A 19535-nucleotide genomic window follows, 5' to 3' on the forward strand; every position below is an offset into this window, starting at 1 on the left:
TTACGTTACCATTATGAATGAGGAAGAGATCAACTGTATCACTTTGCCTCTTAGGACCTGAAGTGCTGGTAAACGAGTTCTGACTCACTCCTAAGTCACAGTACCCGACTAAAATCGTTGAAAGATTGGTGCAGAGGAAGATAGTTGCGACCTTAGGCACCAGGCGTCCCTTCAGCTTCGATAACTGCAAATCGTCGGTTTCATCTAATTAATTCGAGTGCTCTGTAGCTCGATTTTCTTTCTGCAAGTTGCACTCTATGGCCGTGTGCCGTCAGAAATTTGTAAGAACATTTCCTGACCTATTCATTCGCTAGATCGTGGTTAGTCTCGTACTTAGGGAGCCCCTCCATGTTTCCGTGACTAGTGCGTGTTTAGCCACCGGGCTTGGAGCTTGGGGGCCAGGGGGCCAAGATGCAACCCTGGGACAGCCCTAGGCCAACCTTCGGCCATTGGCGTTTCCATCGATTATTCACGACAATTTAACACCCGTAATTTCGATGCATGTAAGATTCCTCAGCCCTTTCATAGGTCCAGATTTCAGCAGGAAGCTGGGCGCAGCCACACAAGAGCTCCAGTACAATGGCGACCTCACGCTAAGCTAAATATGGCATAGAGAACTATTGTACTTTGACGAAAATATTCTAATTGAAATAATAAGCAGACCAGATATCTTCCTATGAAGAATGATGTGACTGCCTTCTCCACCATTCGACTTTGTTTTTCTTCCTCGGGCCTTCAACATGACAACAGATTCAAACACTTTCAAGTCAAATCACCCCGGACCGGATGAAGATGGAGCAAAGAAACTTCGAAGAGCTTGCAATGTTTGCCATCGAATGAAACTACGCTGCTCGGGGACAAGTCCCTGCACTCGCTGCAAAAAGGCGGGGTCCGAATGTGTGTACTCATTTGCGGCCAAGATCGGCAAGCCTAAAGGCAGTCGAAATAAGAAGACATTGGAAAAGTTACAACAGAGGAACGAAACTATCGGAGAGAGTAGATTTCATCATCCGATTATAACTACTCCGGTCACCGATCGCTCTGTTTCTCTCGATTGCGATTTTGATGACGAGGAGGTGTCTGAAGACCAAGATAACATTTTGAACCTTGACACTTGGATGTCAGATCACACTTTGGTTTCCTTATCAGATGTGGAATTCCCTATTGATATCGATTGTTTGAAAGAAACCACGATGTGGGATGTTAGTAAAACCCCCGCAACAATGAGTGACTATGGTTTCTAATGGTCTAATAGGCACAAGGGTCGTCCGATACAACAACCGACGGGCTTGACCAACATTTCTTCGGTACGATAATAAGCACACCCATAAAGAATAGTTTTACTGACTTAAAATCCAAGCTTCTCCGCCCAGTTTATCTGGGGTGGTGCAGTCCATTGGTCTCTTTCCGGGTGACATGCAGCCACTAGAAAATACCGGCCTTCAATCCCAGTTTCAGATGACAGAAAGTTCATCAACGACACAGCTGGATGGTCCAAGTCAACGGAATGGCCATAATAGCTGTTTATGTCTTCAGCATCAGTTCGAATCCCTTTGCAAACTCAAAGCTCTGGAGCAAAGCTGTGGACCAGTTCAGGCGGACACGGATTTTGCAACAACTTTAAACGCACTTACTGCTACTCAAACGGTTCTTAATTGCGACCATTGCCAAGAAGACTCTGAGACAAACATGTTAGTTACAATGGTGGTAGATTTGGCGTTTCGTCGCCTTCAGAACTTGACTGCCGCTACGCCAGACGGCTTGGTGGAGCTCCGACTCACCCTCGGAGGCATAGAGATGGTCGAGACTGAACCATTGTCATCGATGCGCAAAACCATTGTCACATTAGCTCGCGACCAAGTTGAGCAAGTTTTTATTGCGATGCGCACGCGTGTCAGTCAATTAAATGCACGGGCAAAGGAAACGACTCAAAATGATGTTGACAAAATGCATGCTATGAAGTTGCAACTGACTTTGATGCGCCTCGAGATGATGTTCACAGCTCTTCAGACGATTTTAAAATAGACTGGTCCTACATAAAGATATCGAATTTGGCTCGAAAGCCCTTTCACATAATATAGATAGCTACTACATGGGTGGAGCAATATAACCCTCATTTTACAATTGGTGCCAGGAATAATCAAGCACTGGCGTTGTATCTCAAACATTCAAGTTCCGACTTCAAGTTTTCCCCTCACTATTAGGTACCCAGGTGGTTGGGTCCAAGATACATAGTAATTTCGTCGACTTTTAGAAATACACAGGTTTGATTGTGACTCGGATCCACCCTTGGAAGCATTTTTAAGTTGGAATACGAGGAGTAATATACCTAGTGCTATTTGTCAGGTGAAATTAATACAAGGGCTACCTGGCAACAAGAAGTCACCTAAACAGCAAAGCCGTGCTGGAGTGCTCTGTAATAATCAAAAAGAAGTAGCAGGGGCTGAAAAGACGTTGGGAGATGTGTACGAGTGTGCCTCAAGAGGCAAAACTACAATATCTAAGTTTAAGACAATCAAATGCAATGGGGCCACCTGAAATTCTTTCTCCGCCGACGAGCATTTGTCTCATTTTGCTTTCTTTTTCGTAAAGTAGCATTGTCATTTCAACCAAGCTGACTAGCTGGACCTTAGGCCGCCAGTGCTTACCTAGTCAATACACATGCACCGCCAGTTGCATGTAAGTAGCCTGGATAGGCTCATTATCTCATACTAATATCGGGATCTTTGTCATCTATGGTTCATACATCTATATTTCTGACCTCATGATTGGGAAACTTGGAAATCTAGTATTTAAAGCAGGTTTCCTGTGAGATTGTGCAGATACGTAGATTTTCAATCCAGACACCCGAGCAGCGTACTATTACCTAAGGTAAAACACTTGTTACATTAACATAAAGATAATATGTTACCTTGGTAGTATGGACATAGAAAGGTATTGACCACGGAGACTTTTAATCCTGCTCCCTAATCTTGAACTGTAGATATGGCCCTTCCTTCTGACTGGTAATATGGTCATGCAGCTGGTATTCATGAGCCCTATGACGGTGCATTCCTTCCCTAGGGCCTCCTTCTCCAATTCGACCTAGGGCCCCATCTGCAAGCCGGAAATCATAGGTATAGAACAGAAATGCCAACATGAGTTGAATTTCCACTGTTGCCAGTCCTTTTCCAAGGCAGCTGCGGGTGCCAAGCGAGAATGGGTTCATCACTGCAAGACCGCGATCGAGGCTCTCCTTCGCGTCTGTTTGCGCATTTGCCTCGAGCCACCGGTTTGGATCAAAGTAAAATGGGTTTTCAAAATATGTCGAGCTATGGTGAATGGAATAGATTCCGACACCAACGTCGTAGCCAGTGGGAATTGTCTGCCCGTCAATTGTAATGGGATTATTCACTACCTCGCGAAAGAGGCAACTTCCAACGGCCGGAGACATGCGAAAGGCTTCATTCACACATGCCTGAAGGAACTGGCAAGATGCCAATGCGGGACCGGAGCGAATTTCGTCGACTGAACTGAACTTGCCGCGAACCTCTGCAGTAACTTTTTCATATACGTCTTGATGATGGGAAAGATAAAATAGCACTGCTGAGATGCTGGTAGATGTCGTGTCCGATCCTGCTACAATGAGCGTTGTGCTCTCGGCAGCAATTTCATCCAATGTGAATCCAGCACCGGTGACCGGATCTTTCGCATCGCGCAGGCGATGAAACACATCTGGTACATCTGCCGCATCATTGACGGAAGTGGGTGACAAACGCATCTGGACAAGTTTCGTAACAAAACGCACGAATCGATTGCGACCAAAAATGGCCTTTCGGAATAAATACTTTTCGATCTTCATAGATCCCCATCGTCCTGCCTGCACCAGCGTTCCCATGCGTACGTTAGAGGCATCGATGGCGTCGCAAACGTACCGGAAACGCTGCTCGCCCAGAAGGTTGTACTTCGCTCCGAACACCACGTCTGCCATAATATCGAATGAGAGATAATTGCACCACTGTGCCATGTTCTTCGGCTCACTCCAAGCATCTGAAGTTGTCGAATCCTCGATCATGACCTGAAGAAATTTATCGATATGCTTGATGATTCGCGGCTCATATTCACGCAGCGCCTTATCAGATAGGCCCTGAGCCATTATCCGACGGCGTTTGGCATGCTCCTTTCCCCCGCGAATGGTAAAGGTGTTTGGAGCGCGATGAACCATCGGCTCATATACCTTTGATTTGACAATGCCACCCGGACGCCGATAGATCAGATGAAGAGCTTCGACTGTGTTGAAAATGACAGAATTTGGTTTGTAGCGAATAGTGTCGCCTATTTTCTCAATTGTATGGTAAGAAGGAAATCTCGGAGCAAGAAGTGAAGTATTTAATTGAATCCTTGACTTACCATAGCGTTGGTGACAAGCCCATATGTCTAAATGAATGTCTCCCTTCCAACCATGGTAGGCCGCATACAGGGTGGTAAATTTCGCCAGAAAGGGACCAGGGTATTTGGCCAGCGGATGAAAGTACAGCGTATAAATCACCTTTTTGGTCAATTATGTTTTTCTAACATGTAGGATTTCAAGATGATGCTTACCCAGCATAAGAATGGGATTCCTAAAACCCCACTGACGAGCGGCAACAGGTAGCTCGGATAATACATGTTGACAACACTGCTTCGTAGAAACTGATACTTTTTCCCCAGGAGGCTCTTCTTATTGTACATAGTTAGAAGGACGATATCCAGCTTGCCGGTCTTTCGGCCCGTTACTATCGTTTCGGCTTTTTGGCTTTGCTCGTAAGCAAAGGAGATAGTCGCCGACCTATTAGGTTACGCTCCACATTCTTGCGTCAATATCATATACCAATCCGACTTAATGTTTAAATCTCGACATGTTGGTGACTAAAAGCCTTTGCATGAATTACTTGTCATAATTTCAAGATGCAAACATATACGCGTGCCGAGGAGGAGCTTACCGCGATTCTGGTTACGGAGCTACTAGCGTGAGTGCCCACATGGATACAATCACAACCCCAACTTACTTCCAACTTTTGCTGAATAAAATTTCATTTAGCTATCAATTCTGCTCCCCAGTACAATGGTATATATCACAAAGATTCCAAGGTTCGCCTCTGTCTAACGTTAGCAGGATTTCAACACAAAAGTCCATCTTAAGCGGCGCTCAGCCTGCCGAGCGCGTCATTGAAATTGGCCCTGGGGAGACTCTGATCAATATGGCCAAAAAGACATTGGACATTTCATGTAGTGTTCAAGATCTTGTTGCTGGTCGTACCCGGCAGCTTCTCAGCTATGCAAAGAACGCCGAGGATATTCAGTACTCAGCACAGTCTCCACCTGACGCCGAGACCCCAACACAAAGTCACGATTCTTCATCCACAGAATCAACACAGTTACTTGTCGCGGCCCCGACCGCATCTTTGGCTCCAACATCCACCACAGGTCCTCTTAAAATCGAAGACGTACCATTAAATGCAGCCGATGCCCTGCGAACAATTGTCTGCACTGGTCTAAAAAAGCAGCCGGATCAGATTTCATTTGAAGAAACGATTAAACGTTTATGCGGAGGTAAGAACCTCAACTAGATTGAAATGTCCCTTGCTAAGAGAATAATTCAGGTCGTTCCCCTTTAGAGAATGAGATAGTCGGCGACTTAACAGTGGAATTCGGGAATCTTCCAGACCAGCCGGAGGATCTCACTTTGTCTCAGCTAGCAGTCACACTCAACGAGAGCCAACATGAACGAGCATTGGGTGCATGGAGCAACGCGAGAATCGGAAGATTCGCTACTTCCAAACTTTCCTCAGGCTCAAGCCTCTCATCAATACGACGTTACCTATCTAGCCGCTGGGGACTTGGCCAAGGGTTGCAAGATAAAGTCTTACTTGCGTCTCTACTAAATCAACCTTCTGCCCGTCATTCAGACGAGGCTGCAACACAAGGATTTCTTGACGACATGACACGAAAGACTTTAGCCGCCCACAATATCAATTATGAAGCAAGCTCCGCAGGGGCCATGCACCAACCTCCTGCTACCGCCAATATTTCGCCTGAAGTTCTTCTCGCCCTTCAAAAAGACAGTGTTGCACATGACGAACGTTTATTGAGTGTGTACGCACGCCGCTGTAACCGTGATCCTGGTGATTCTTCTAAGTCATTAAACAATATCAAGAAAGAAATGAGCAATATACAAAGCCAATTGGACTTGTGGCTAGAGGAGCACGGGCAGTTTTATGCCGATAATCTAGGTCCGAAGTTCGACCCACTCAAAGTCCGGACGTACGACGCCTCCTGGAATTGGGTGCTTCAGGATTTCATGGCGTGGGAATCATCTTGGAATAACAACCCTGAGAATGAAATAGCGACCGCGACCGGCCTGGATTTTGAATCACTCGGTTTCGAAACAAGAGCTACTTCCCGTTTGTTGCAGACAATTGATTTCATTCGAAATCGATCTGTGCAAGATAAAATCCACATTGAGCGGTTGGAAAGAATTCGCCAATCTGTATATGAGGGAATTGAAAAGCCTCCTACATTTCGCTGTTCATCTGGGTTGATCAAATCTTTTGAAAATATGGATGATGCAAAGAAAGATGCTCAACCAAATTTCAAACTACCGCTGGAGGGTGACGATGGTTACTTCAATCAGTCCATCTTCGGGCAAAATCATACTCCATCAACTTCGGAAACCAGTACCCCGGAAGAACAAAGCGATGGGATGATCAACACTCCGCTGAGCACTATTTCCTCAAGGAACGATGACTTGGCTGACCAGGCCATGACATTCGGGCCACGGGGTCATGCCCTCGAACCAACGATAAAAACAAAAGGACAAAGCGGGTGGTCATGCAATGCAAGCATTACTGCTGATTTTCACTCTTGGGTGAAAGAGTCTTCTACCGATGGAACCTCTTTCGAAGGGCAGACAGTTCTGGTAACTGGTGCTGGAAAGGGCTCGATTGGACAAGAGTTAATCCGTTTCCTACTCACTGCCGGTGCGCGAGTGTTGGTTACCACGAGCTCATACTCCACCGAAGTGACAAACTCTTGGCAAGCACTTTACGCCAAATACGGAGGTCGTGGGTCTCAGCTATCAGTTCTTCCCTTCAACGGCGGAAGTAAAAAGGATGTCGCGTCAGTGGTGGATTACATTTTCAACAACTTAGGCTGGGACCTTGATATTGTAGTACCGTTCGCTGCTATCAAGGAAACGGGCCGGGGGATTGACAACATTGACTCACGATCCGAGATGGCCCATCGGGCAATGTTGACCAACACGATCAGGCTCTTGGGTGCGATCAAAACTCAGAAAGAGAATCGGCGGATCTTTTCAAACCCGACGCAAGTAATTCTACCGCTATCGCCAAACCATGGAATATTTGGGAATGACGGCCTGTATGCTGAGAGCAAACTGGGACTGGAGTCTCTGCTCAACAAGCATCAGTCCGAGGATTGGCAAATGTACCTCAGTATCTGCGGAGTAGTCATTGGCTGGACCCGTGGAACTGGCCTCATGGCTTCCAATGACACCTTCGCCAAAGAGATTGACCGACGTGGAGACATGAGAACATTCTCGACCTCTGAGATGGCGAGCTACATAGCCTGTCTTATGACAGGTCCAGTCCATGCCCTCTGCCAGATGGAGCCACTACTCGCGGATATCTCAGGTAATATGTCCTCGCATCCGGACCTGAAAGGGCTTTTGAATCAAATCCGGGCCGAGCAAGGCGAATCGAAAAAGATGGCGGATATTCGAGCATTAGATGAAGGGCTGGAGTCTCCCGAACAGAAGACCATCACGTCAACTTTGCGACCGCGACCTATGATGGTCATTGATAGCTATAAGTTTCCAGATGATGAGGCAGAGGTTGCTCCCATACGGAAAGAGCTTGAAGGCATTGTCGATCTGGATCATGTCGCCGTTATTGTTGGCTTTGGGGAAGTTGGTAAGTGGAAACCTTCATGAATCCTACCCACACTTTTCAATTTCCAAATGATGGGAGACTTGACTGATTGTAATATAGGTCCGTTTGGAAGTAGCCGAACGAGATGGGAAATTGAGGCGACCGGGAAACTGTCTATCCAAGGATGCGTGGAGATGGCCTGGCAAATGGGTCTTATTCACTACCACAACGGAGTATTGAAAGGTGTTCAGTACTGTGGATGGGTCGACAAACAGTCCGGAAACCCTATTTCCGACTGCGATGTGAAGGTCAAATACGAGGAGCATATTGTCAACCACACCGGGCTGCGCTTCTGGGAGCCACAAGACGATGAATCGACAGGCGCCTCCCAGCAATCTCTTCTTCACGAAGTGCATGTAACCGAAGACCTCGCCCCTTTCGAAGTCACATTCGAGACGGCAGAGGATCTTCAACGGCAGCATGGCAACAAGGTAGATATATTCGACAGAAATGGCGAGACATTTGCTCGACTCAAAGCAGGCGCGACACTCTTGATTCCCAAAGGAGCCAAACTGGATGTTGGAGTTGGCGGTCAAATTCCAAAAGGCTGGAATGCCAGTGTCTATGGTATCTCAGACGAAATCATCAGTCAGGTTGATCCAGTCACACTCTGGACAATCGTTTCGACCGTTGAAGCGCTGCTGTCGGCCGGTATAACAGATTTCTATGAGCTGTACCAACACATCCACGTTTCCGACGTCGGGATCTGCGTAGGAGCTGGCATGGGAGCAGCGGAGTCCATTCAGAAAATGTGGAAGGGGCGCTACATGGACCAACCCGTTCAAAAAGACATATTGGCTGAGACTTTCATCAACACAACGGGCGCATGGGTGAATATGCTGTTATTGGGTGCGTCTGGTCCGATACGAACGCCCGTTGGTGCATGCGCGACGGCCCTGGAGTCGGTTGACACGGGATATGATCTTATCACAACAGGAAAAGCGAAGTTGTGTCTCGTTGGAGGGTTTGATGCGCTACAGATTGAGACGGCGGCGGAGTTTCGGAATATGCAAGCAACGGTCAATGCAACTCAAGAAACGGCCGCTGGGCGTGAGCCTCGAGAAATGTCACGACCTATGACTTCTTCGCGTGCGGGCTTCGTGGAAGCAGAAGGCAGTGGTGTGCAAGTTATGACAACAGCGCGATTGGCTTTGGATATGGGTCTCCCTATCCATGGTATCGTTGCTTTATCGCATACGGCCAGCGATAAAATTGGACGCTCTGTCCCTGCTCCAGGCGAGGGGCTTCTGACGGTGGTCGCTGAAGCACCTTCTAAATTTCCGTCCCCAATGCTCAAAACTGCGTATCGTCGGCGGAATATTGTGTTGAGGAATTCTCAAATCGAGGACAAAAGAGCAGAAGATATGGCCTGGCTGGATGAGAACGCCAATAGCTACGACACAGACAGCGTGAATTCTATGAGATCCGAGATCGAAATGGAAGCTGAGCGGTCCCGAAAAGAGGTTCTTCGTACGTATGGAAATCGCTTCTGGGAGAACGACGATCGAGTATCGCCACTTCGGGGAGCATTAGCCGTCTGGGGCTTAACAGTAGATGATCTCGACTTTGCGTCTCTGCATGGGACCTCTACTATCAAGAATGATTTGAACGAGACGAATGTCATCCAGCAACAAAACGCGCAATTGGGCCGAGCACAAGGGAATCTTCTACCTTGTGTCTGTCAGAAATGGCTGACTGGGCATGGAAAAGGGGCTGCAGGTAAATTTCGATTTTAAATTCATGCAAGGAGAAATCACTGACGACATATAGCTGCGTTTGCCCTCAACGGCTGTCTGCAGGTGCTGTCCAGCGGGCAAATTCCTGGCAATCGCAATGCGGATAACATCGACCAGCGACTTGACGCGTCCAACTATTTGGTGTTTCCAAATCGTACTATTGTTGCTCCCAAACCCTTGAAAGCATTCACGGTGACATCATTTGGATTCGGGCAGAAGAATGCTCAAGTCATAGGCGTGCATCCTCGATATTTGTTTGCCGCCATTTCTACGAGTGAATATAGAGAGTATCAGGAGAAGGTAACTGGGCGTCGTCGACGCGCATTTCGATATTTCCAGGATGGCTTGTATGGTGGCATGCTAGTCCAGCTTAAGGATAACTCACCATATGCGAATTCCGACACCGCTACATTCTTGATGAACAGCAAGGGCCGGCTTTCCGGGGAGGAACACCAGTAACATTAACTATCAAATTAGAGTCTCTACCTTATTCCAGCTCTGCAATTAGCCTCACTTGTGTTATATCATTATTCTGGTCTTAGTGTCGATTTTACTATGGTTTTTAGATCTAGTATGCTTGTGTATTCAAAACCTTAGTTCGTAGTTAAAGTATCTACAACTTGAGGTTGATGCACACCTGCGAGCCGTTCCAAACAATGTGTCTTCCAATTTGGATTACAGCATATCCATGAACTACTACTAGTAGTACCAGTCAGGCTTGGTGTACGAAGTAAAACAAAATCGAAAAAGCTTCCTGCTATTCGGTCTAAAAGCTCGGGTTCGGCGAATTAGTCAATGTCGGCCTAAGAATCGGCCCCGATCCTAGTAAATTAGTTGAAACTAGTGGACCCACGCGGCGGCTTTCAGCGCTTCGGCCGCTTCGGCCGTCTCGGCCGCGCATCACCCAAGCATCCAATTCTATAAAATTGCATTTGAAGGCGTCAAATTTAACGTTTAGTTCATTCAGCCCCGTGCAATTTTCAGTCGACCTCAATCATCCCGGGCCCTGACAGAAAAAAAAACAAGTTGCAGATATGGAAACCGACTCTGAGCGCAGTGCAGGGTCAAAGGAAATGTCAACGACCAAGGATGGACCCGAAGAGCAAGCAAAAGTACCAGAAGAAGGTCTCAAGGCATGGCTTTGTGTACTTGGAGGATTCTTCTGCCAGTTTTGTTCATTTGGATTTCTTAATGCGTTGGTCATTCCTGCAAAAAAAAGTGATCGGAAACTATCTGACTTTGTCCCAGATGCGGTATTTTTCAATTATACTATGAGGAAGAGACGCTTTCCCACTACGCCCAGTCAACGATCTCGTGGATCATCACGATCCAGATTTTTCTCATGTTCTCTCTTGGCTTAATTAATGGGGTCCTGGTGGACGTCGTCGGACCGCGCAAAGTGCTTCTCCCTGCGTCTTTCCTAGCTCTGCTGGGAATATTCATGCTGAGCTTGAGCACGAAGTTCTGGCACATAATGCTGACACAGGGAATTGTATACGGACTTGGAGCATCTGGACTGTTTTTGCCGCCCATGATTTGTGTTGGTCGATGGTTCACGAAGCGTCGAGGATTAGCTACTGGTATCGTGGCTAGTGGAAGTAGCGTTGGTTAGTGGCTCAACCCAAAATGGAACCTCGTCCGCGAATATATGCTAATGGTTATGAATACCAACAGGGGGTGTGATATTCCCAATTATGGTGTCCCGCCTTATTGAACGGGTTGGATTTCCAACTGCTCTTCGCTACATCGGTCTTTTGATGGCAATTTGCCTTGTGATTGCGAATCTTTGCGTTTCCTCACCATTTCCTCCAGAAGGCCGCGCGAAGCGCAAATCCGCTGGTATCGAGGCATTCAAAGATACCCCATTCCTCATATTCTGTGCCGGATGCTTCTTTATGCTGTGAGTCTTACGTCCCTAGTACTTCCTTTGGTCAGTTTTCAACTTTTATTTTATCTTTGCTCACAAAATTGCTTTCGAACTAGCTGGGGTCTATTTGCTCCGTTCAACTATCTGCCGACAATGGGCGTTTCTATCGGGATGTCACAAAATATGGCAGTATACACCATCTCCATTATCAAGTAAGAAACCCTGGAATGCATATACAACCAGTATCAAACCTGAAACAACTTGAACGTTTTTGACATATTTTATCTGCAGTGCTGCCTCGGTCTTTGGCAGAATTCTCCCCGGCTTCGTCGCCGACCGTATCGGTCATCTCAATGTCATGGTTTTCATTGCATTCTTGTCGGGACTTTCGATTCTCGTTTATTGGCTACCTGTCGTGTTTTACCCGTCCACTGGTGCTATAATCGGATTCGCCGTTCTGTATGGTCTAGCAAGTGGTGGGTTTGTCAGTCTGATGACCCCTTGCGTTGTGGTATTATGCGATGGTAAAGTCGAGCAGTTGGGCCCAAAGCTGGGCGCTTTTATGTTCATCATTGCTATTGCGTATGTGATATTCCTAATCCGGCCCTCCCTTTGAGTCATAGGAAAGCAATATAGTACTAACGGCTATTTTAGTGCTCTAACGGGATTGCCCATGCTCGGCGCAATCGCGGACTCTGCGTCGATTGGATATAAAGGCCTGGTTGCATTTGCTGGTGCTGTAATGACTTTTGGAGGGGTCCTTGTCACTTTAACGCGAATTAAGAAAGGTGGCCTCCGGATGGTGAAGGTGTAAAATAGCGAAAGGTATGAAGCCCTGGGGACTATGCGCGCGCATGGATCGATCATTTTGGCCCTATAGACGGCCCTTTGAGTAACTGAACTGAACTGTACCATATGCTGCGAAGCCCAAAATTAATATCCCATTAAAGACACAACTTGGAATTAGGTACACACTACTTCAATCCCTCAAAGTCAGGTCGCCGTTTATAAATGCCCTGCCCATCTATGCTATATGTACCCCTTAAATGCATCACATATACAACTCGAACTCTCATAAGCCCGAGGACAAAGCAGAACTTGAATTCGAAGCCATGGCCATCACACTCCCCACCTGAACACCCTCATCCATCACTCCATCACTCCATCACTATGACCCGGCCACTCAACAAACTCCATCCTCTCAACAACATCCCCCTCAGGCCCGAAAGGCTTCATAAGCAAAAGTAAATCAACCCCCTCCCCATCCTTAACATTAGCCGAGCACTGCAAAGGCTCAACAACCCTCCATTCATTCTTAACAAATCTTTCCGCGATCGGTAAATGCCAAACAGGGCCCTCCTCAATCTCCATAATCCTCCTCGCACTCGCCGCATGTCGCCGATTCTCCCATCCACCCTGACAACTCGGGAAGGCCAGTATAGCTTGTATAGCTCGTCGTCGCAGTAGTGGGTCGCGGCATTTGTAAGCGGTCCAGTAGAGGGATGGGGTTACGGGTGCTTCCATTGTGAATCTTCTGCGAAATGGGAGACTACTAGTAATAGAAGGAGGTGTAGAGGCTGAGCTGGAGCTTGAGAAGAATGAAGGGCTAGGGCTACCGACGGGTGTATTGTCGATAGTTGCACTCAGCGCAATGATTTGCTCCGCACACTCGACTATTTTCAAATAATCGGGCATATGTCGATCGTAATCCGTTTCATAGAGCGCGTCGCAATTGCAGAGCCAGAAGTATGAGACGTGGTATTCGATTAGGAGGGTGAGAGGAGCGCGGGGGTCGAGGATATTTGTTGTCTTAGGCGGTTTGGTCATCATCTTTTCGAAGGCATAGTGCCATCTGTGGAAGTCTTTTATTAGGCGGTATTTTCGTGTGCTGTGTTCCGGTGATGCTAGGACTGGTGGTACTGTAAATATGAATCCGATTTCGTGGAGGAGAGTCAGAGCGCGTAGTTTGATGCTTGTTATGCAGTCGCGGGCTTGGGAGATGTTTTCGAAGACTAGTTGTGTCGTAATATCATTATTATTATCGTCGTTGCTGTTGACCCCATCGTTGTAGTTGTCGTTACTGAAGAAGTTTCGGGCAGTTGGGTCCTCTGGGGGAATCTCGAGGATCTGCTGTAGACGGCCCGATAGACTGATCTGCAGATTCATCCTATAGAAAAACTGAGAGAGTTCTCGTTCAAAATCAGCTCCAGCGGTCACTGTCTTTGGGTTTTGAGAAGAAGAGGCGTTTGCGTTCCGGAGTTTCGAATAGAGGATCTTGAGTCCACCCTCGACATGATCCATCGCCCCATTTTGATTCGAGCGTAGCATTTCCAAAAACGAAAATAATGCACAAGTCATGAGCATGATGTCGAAATCTGAGCCCCGTGGACTCTGAATTTGCTCTTGGAAGTGCTGGATAGCCTGATTATATTGCCGCAAAGCAAATCCTTCAGTAACATTTTCCTCCCCGGGAGCGCGAAGCGTATATTGCTCATAAGCAGCACCGACCGCAGCAGCCGCATGGCGCATAGTAGAACTATGATGGCTCATCTGAGGCAGGAATCGGTTCCAGAAATCCGAAGGGAAAAATCCCGACAGTGCACTGGTGGCTTCTGCGCAGAAGAAGTGGACATACTGGCGCTCTTGACGAGTACCGGGGATCAAGACGAGACGGCTGTCCGAGCTAATGACGGATACCCTGGAAGTAGGTACGACTGGCGCGTAGGATGATTTGCTGATGTTGGCACGTAGTTCCTTTTGCGATGCGTTGGAGTATCCGTCGCATTTGCGGCCGGTGCTGGTGCATTGCTTGCATTCGGGCTTTTCTTCTCCGCATTTCACGTGGCGGATTCTGGGAAGGGTTAGTGAGATTACGAAAAGAATACTAGTATGGAGCTGCATCCTAGTCCTAACTTACTTGCAGGTAATACACCCTTTTTTCGACTTTGGCCTACCCGCTCGTCGATATTGCTGCATAGTGGGGTCGACGGAGCGGTCAGCATGACCAAAGTGCGAAGATCCCACGGCGATACTAGTAGCTAGCCTGGCTGCGCTCAGTTACTGCGCTAGACAAATGCAATATAAGAATATATTTGCCTCTCGAGGTCGTCAGCTCTAGATTTAGATTCTCTCGAGGAGGAAGGGGGGGGGGGGATTCTTCAGGATGCGGCTGTGGTGCTTATGCTTGTTTTTGGCCCCCAAGGCTGACTCGACGTCGGCAGAACTTGAACGGCGTGAGATGAATACAACAGTAAATGCGAGGGAGTCTTGGCAGATTGCGACGCGGCAAGGATCAAAGGAGGTCTACATCGTGCCAGTTTGAGATCTAACTAGCGTCCAAGGAACTTCAAGTTGAATTAATTAAAGGGAAGTACTAGTAGATCGAGATATATACTAGTATAGTTATAGGAGCAGTCCGAGGTATAAAAAATCATAACAATTCCAGCCACCGTGGGTATTCGAAATCCAAAAACCAAAGCATCATGAATCAAATAGAAGAAAAGAAATCACCAGTCATAGATTAATAAACCCCGTTCCTCTCCCCGGCCCGCCTCCCCAATCGAAGACGGAGACGAAGCCGGATAACCCAAATCAAAAGAAAAAAAGAAAAAAAAAGAAGAGAGACAATCATATAAATAAACTTGAAGTCCACATATAATCCCATCACGCAAGAGAGCGTTCAATATTCCTCGGCCCCGTCAACAAAGACGGGGGTATAGGCGACACGGCCCGAAAGACCTGCGCCTCATGCGATCCCGGTCGCGGGGGCGGAGGAGGGGGAGGAGGATGTTGATGTTGATGTTGAGGACGAGCGAAGCCCGGATGATGAGGATGATGAGGGTGGGCGAAGGGATGGGGATGGGGCGGTGGTATAGGAGGACCGCCGTGGGATCCAGCCACAGCGAGACGATTAAAGTCACCGCTCAAGTGTGCTGGTGCTTGGTATCGGTATTGGGGGTGAGAGTGAGGAGGATGAGAGGGTGGCGAGGTTGGACCTGCGTAGGGCATTGGCCTTGGAGCCGGTGGACCGGGTAGGGAGACGAGGGAGGCGCCGAGGGTGCGGGCGATGTCGTCGAGGGTGACTTCCATCGGGGAAATGTAGGTTGTGTTTGTTTTGGCGGACCAGGCGAGGACGTGGCCGCAGACTCGGCCGGTTGATCTGTCGAAGACCCATGCGCCGGAGTCGCCGGGGGCTGGTTGATTAAGATGATGTTAGCTGGTGGTTCTTCTTTCTTTACTCAGCCCCGTACGGGTTGTCTTTTTGAATGGGGTGGATGGTTGGGGAGGCCTTCATCCGGCGCGGCGTGGTTATGGTTTACCAGCTTAACGGGGAATGAGACAATAGAGGCAAGGCCATGGCAAAACAGGACAAAAGGGTATCTAATTAAGGATCGTATAGACATAATCATGAATCTGCAGTGGTGCCGCTCTTACCTCCAAAGTTCCCGTTGACGCAAAAGCTCGTTGAGAACGAGTGTCGTCCGTGCAGTTTTACCAGCGTCATTGCTTTAGATATCTGCCCGTTCTGAAGACCGCTTGTCCGGCCGCAGCAATGCACTGGCATACCCCCCAGCTCCTCCATTCGAGTTACTTGACTGAGAAAGATTGGGGGAGGCTGAGGCATGCCGGGTCTGATGGGAAGCGCCGACGAGGTCTCGACAATAATGTTGCGAGGGTCCATCCTGGCCTCATCTACTTTGATCAGAGCCCAGTCAATCTCGTGTTTGATGCCTTTTCGCGTCCAACGCCGCACGCCCGAAGATGCATGCACATATCCTAAGGAGTGGGAAGCGAGATGCTCGTCATCGCGATCTTCAGGCGATGGAAAAAAATCATCGTGGACATCGTCGATGGCGGGTTGCGTCACAAGAAGACGAGGCTCTTCGCCAGGCTCAATACCGGCGGTATCGCCAATTGAAGCAGTATCGTCATCATCATCGAAACCGCCATCAATTGAATCATCATCAGACGAATCGTCATCCGATAACCAGTATTCTTCGTCACCACCTAAAGATAAGGAAGCGTCATCGTCCTCCCCATCCGATATGTCGAATTCAAAAGAGGGATTGTCATCAGAATAGGTGTATGAAAGATCTTGAGGAATGGCAGGGGTGGATGATGTCTGAGGCCAGTTTCCAGCAGAGCGGGAGGGAGCATCCGGCTCATCATCTCCAAGGCCTTCATCGTCACTAGGCGCTTCGAGCATATGGTGAACTGTCAATCCATAGGGCTGCCCATCGACAAGAACAGCACCACCATAGGAGACTGGAGGCATGTGTTCTTCATTTTGAAAAGCACCAATCGAAGCACCGCAGAGAGGCCGTTGTTGGTAGCAAGGGTTCAACTCTCGCTGACGAAAGGGAATCTGGTTTGAACCGTTGGGTCGAGTCTTAGCGGGCTTGCGCTTTTTATTGCGGGGGACTTTTGATCGCTCGATATCGCCACGGACGACAATCAGATCCCAGTCTTCCCGACCGATAGGGAAATGCTTCTTCAAGGCCTGTCGAACTTTCTTGACGCTGGCACAGGTAACACATATAGTAGTGCGGGCAGTTTCGGTAGACTCTCCGGTCATCATGAGAGTCGCACCGCAGGACTCGTTAGATTCCTTTAGGATCTTCTGAAGTAGTCGACTAAGCCGCGGCATCATCTGGAAATTCCACTCTTGCAGATGGTCATCGGGTATCTCAAGATGAGGAAGTCTATGCACCGTACGCTTCTTGGCCGGCTTGTCAGAACTCTTCTCCTCAGCCATCGCGCCCCACTCACCTGCCGGGATAGTGGGCAGCTTTTTGTCGAAGTTAGCAGGCACGAAGGCATTGGCCTGCATAGGAGCAGGGGCTGGCTCAGGGGTTGGAACGAGGGCTAGAGGTAGACAGTCGTTTAATTCTTCTGCTGTGGGCGCTCCGAATATGTCGATCTGGCAGCATGACCACAAAATCTTGCAGATCGTGTATTGGAAGTTCATTGAGAAAGAGAAGGTGCCATCAGGGTCGGACAAATCAAGAACAGGATAATGGTATATCTGGGGGACGCGTAGCCCAAGATCGGTCATTGGTTGCGTCGATAAGTGGAAATTAGGCGCATCCAAACACAATTGGACCACCTGAAGATAAGCATTCCCACACTTCGGACCGAGCTTCTTGACGTATAGTTCCTCGACACGACGCTTGAACCATGAGCGGTCATACTTCAGCTTCCAGAGCTGCTTGACAGGTGCCCACAGGCCAATCTCCAGTAAGACAAGACCAAGAGAGTAGAGATCATAAGCCCATGCGGCATCATCCTCAAGAGATCTCTTGTCATCCGGGTGACGGTACATCGCATTGGATAGCGGCTCCGGGGTGGGGCCATCATTGGAGAAGCGGACCGGAGATGTCAAATAAGGACGTTGCATGTCGGGGGCGAGGCCGCCTTCATCGTTGTTTGCATCGGTCCGACCGGGGAAGAAAATAACATTACTGCTGTTGATGTTGCCATGGACCACATTCTGGCTTCTGAGGTGGAGTGCGGACATTAAGAGGTCGTAGGCCAAACGGAACCGAGTCTCCAGGTTGGGCATGCGCTTGTCGCCGGAGTTATCCGCGGAGGGAAGCATGGCGAGGAGAGGCACGGGCTTCAGCTCTTTCAAAAGATCGCTGGGGTTTCGTAAAAAGGGGAAATAGTCGACGGGCATCTGGTATAGGAAGGCGTAGCGGGCATTAGGTTCATCAAGAGCATAACCAATGAAGCGCAGAAGGCCCAGGTGGGCAATTCGTGCATTCTGCAGCAACTGGTCGAGCGAGTGCTGGAGCTTTTCCAGCCGAGAGTTGTTCGAGTCCATCTGGGAGTTGACCATCACGGGCATGAACTCGACCAACACGGAGACATGCGAGTCTTTTACAGAACCGAGAAGATATGGGGCTGCGGAGGTTTTAAGTCGACCAACGGCCCGTGAGTTCGACGATGCAGCAATTGGTTCATAAGGAGGCGGGCTATTATCGTGGGCCGTGCCGTATAGTTGTAGGTCTGATCGGTCGATGACGAGAGGATTGGGAGGGACAAAGGGATTGTTATAGTCGTTGCGGTGCGGAGTTGAGGGGGAATAGTTTAAATGGTCGTACATGGACTTCGGGCTCTGGACTTTTTCCTTAGATTCGGAGAATGAGCCGTGGGAAGCATCGTATGGAGAAACGGGGTTGGGTCGTGGTCGTCGTGTGCTGGCGCTGGTACTATGCTTGCTCGAGGACATGCTGGAAGCCATGGTCCGCCGCGAGCGGGAGAGGTCATAGAGGGTGTCGATGCAGGCAGTGAGGTCGCTGAGAATAGTCTTTGATCGAGTAATATCATCTTCAGTCCATTGTGCCTTTAGTGGTCGAGTGCTGAGGGGGGGGCTTTGACGGCAGGTCCACCTTGCGTTCCTTTGACTGAAGGATGGGCAGGTCAATATGCTGTACGCGCTCTGCCTCATTCAGGAGATCCTGAATGGAGGACATGACACTCTCGACGACATCACTGAAACCGGCGGCTGTGAGGGACTCATCGATATCATTTGGCTGGGCGGCGCTGGCGTCACTCCAATCCAAGCCCCACGAGAGCAAGCGGTCCCGCTGTTTCTGGAAGCTCTGATGTAAGGCGACCAGCTCGGGGTCGTCTACGGCCTTTGAGGCAGTTGTTATACTTTCGCAGGAGGTTTTTGTATCGGTATAGAGCTTTGTGAGGCGCCGCTGGAGAAAACCGCCCCCGCCTCCTCCGTGGCGCAAGACGGACATGTTGGAGCGATAGCGATTCGATAAGGGATCAAGGCGATTGGAATAGATTGGGGTGGATCGGATCCGAAATCAGGATTCAGAGGGGATGTCAGTGAGGGGATTCAGAGGTCCATTGTTGGGGGTGTAGGAGTGAAGAGGCCATGAAGCAGAGAGAAGCAAAGCGGAAAGCAAAAGGTAGAAAGCGAAAGTGAAAGGCAGAGGCAAAGGCAGAGGC

The 19535-nt window shown here is 48.7% G+C and overlaps 6 protein-coding genes across 6 annotated transcripts; 3 read left to right on the forward strand and 3 right to left on the reverse strand.

Annotated features, from left to right (window-relative positions):
• Positions 1 to 740: 740 nt before the first annotated feature.
• N7481_003616 (Zn(II)2Cys6 transcription factor domain-containing protein) lies at positions 741 to 2025 on the forward strand (the record flags this gene model as incomplete). Its single annotated transcript, XM_057262835.1, has 3 exons — positions 741 to 1202; positions 1256 to 1307; positions 1361 to 2025. 3 exons carry the CDS (start codon positions 741 to 743, stop codon positions 2023 to 2025), a joined length of 1179 nt encoding a protein of 392 aa, XP_057124496.1.
• Positions 2026 to 2953: 928 nt separating this feature from the next.
• Positions 2954 to 4710, reverse strand: N7481_003617 (cytochrome P450; the record flags this gene model as incomplete). Its single annotated transcript, XM_057262836.1, has 3 exons — positions 2954 to 4314; positions 4390 to 4528; positions 4582 to 4710. The coding sequence occupies 3 exons, from the start codon at positions 4708 to 4710 to the stop codon at positions 2954 to 2956; spliced, it is 1629 nt and encodes a 542-aa protein (XP_057124497.1).
• A 216-nt stretch (positions 4711 to 4926) lies between these two features.
• On the forward strand, positions 4927 to 10162 carry N7481_003618 (uncharacterized protein; the record flags this gene model as incomplete). The annotated part of the gene is made up of 5 exons (XM_057262837.1): positions 4927 to 4988; positions 5060 to 5571; positions 5622 to 7949; positions 8028 to 9686; positions 9738 to 10162. 5 exons carry the CDS (start codon positions 4927 to 4929, stop codon positions 10160 to 10162), a joined length of 4986 nt encoding a protein of 1661 aa, XP_057124498.1.
• A 575-nt stretch (positions 10163 to 10737) lies between these two features.
• Positions 10738 to 12384, forward strand: hasB (MFS-type transporter hasB; the record flags this gene model as incomplete). The annotated part of the gene is made up of 6 exons (XM_057262838.1): positions 10738 to 10898; positions 10952 to 11310; positions 11378 to 11603; positions 11687 to 11782; positions 11862 to 12152; positions 12225 to 12384. 6 exons carry the CDS (start codon positions 10738 to 10740, stop codon positions 12382 to 12384), a joined length of 1293 nt encoding a protein of 430 aa, XP_057124499.1.
• Positions 12385 to 12719: 335 nt separating this feature from the next.
• N7481_003620 (Zn(II)2Cys6 transcription factor domain-containing protein) lies at positions 12720 to 14546 on the reverse strand (the record flags this gene model as incomplete). Its single annotated transcript, XM_057262839.1, has 2 exons — positions 12720 to 14421; positions 14488 to 14546. The coding sequence occupies 2 exons, from the start codon at positions 14544 to 14546 to the stop codon at positions 12720 to 12722; spliced, it is 1761 nt and encodes a 586-aa protein (XP_057124500.1).
• A 687-nt stretch (positions 14547 to 15233) lies between these two features.
• Positions 15234 to 19321, reverse strand: N7481_003621 (uncharacterized protein; the record flags this gene model as incomplete). Its single annotated transcript, XM_057262840.1, is given in 3 exon segments — positions 15234 to 15763; positions 16005 to 18931; positions 18951 to 19321. 3 exon segments carry the CDS (start codon positions 19319 to 19321, stop codon positions 15234 to 15236), a joined length of 3828 nt encoding a protein of 1275 aa, XP_057124501.1.
• Positions 19322 to 19535: the final 214 nt, after the last annotated feature.

The sequence above is a fragment of the Penicillium waksmanii genome, assembly GCF_028829765.1.
Source record: "Penicillium waksmanii strain IBT 27052 chromosome Unknown utg000004l:1.0-5674109.0:1.0-5678898.0, whole genome shotgun sequence".
NCBI lineage: Eukaryota > Fungi > Ascomycota > Eurotiomycetes > Eurotiales > Aspergillaceae > Penicillium > Penicillium waksmanii.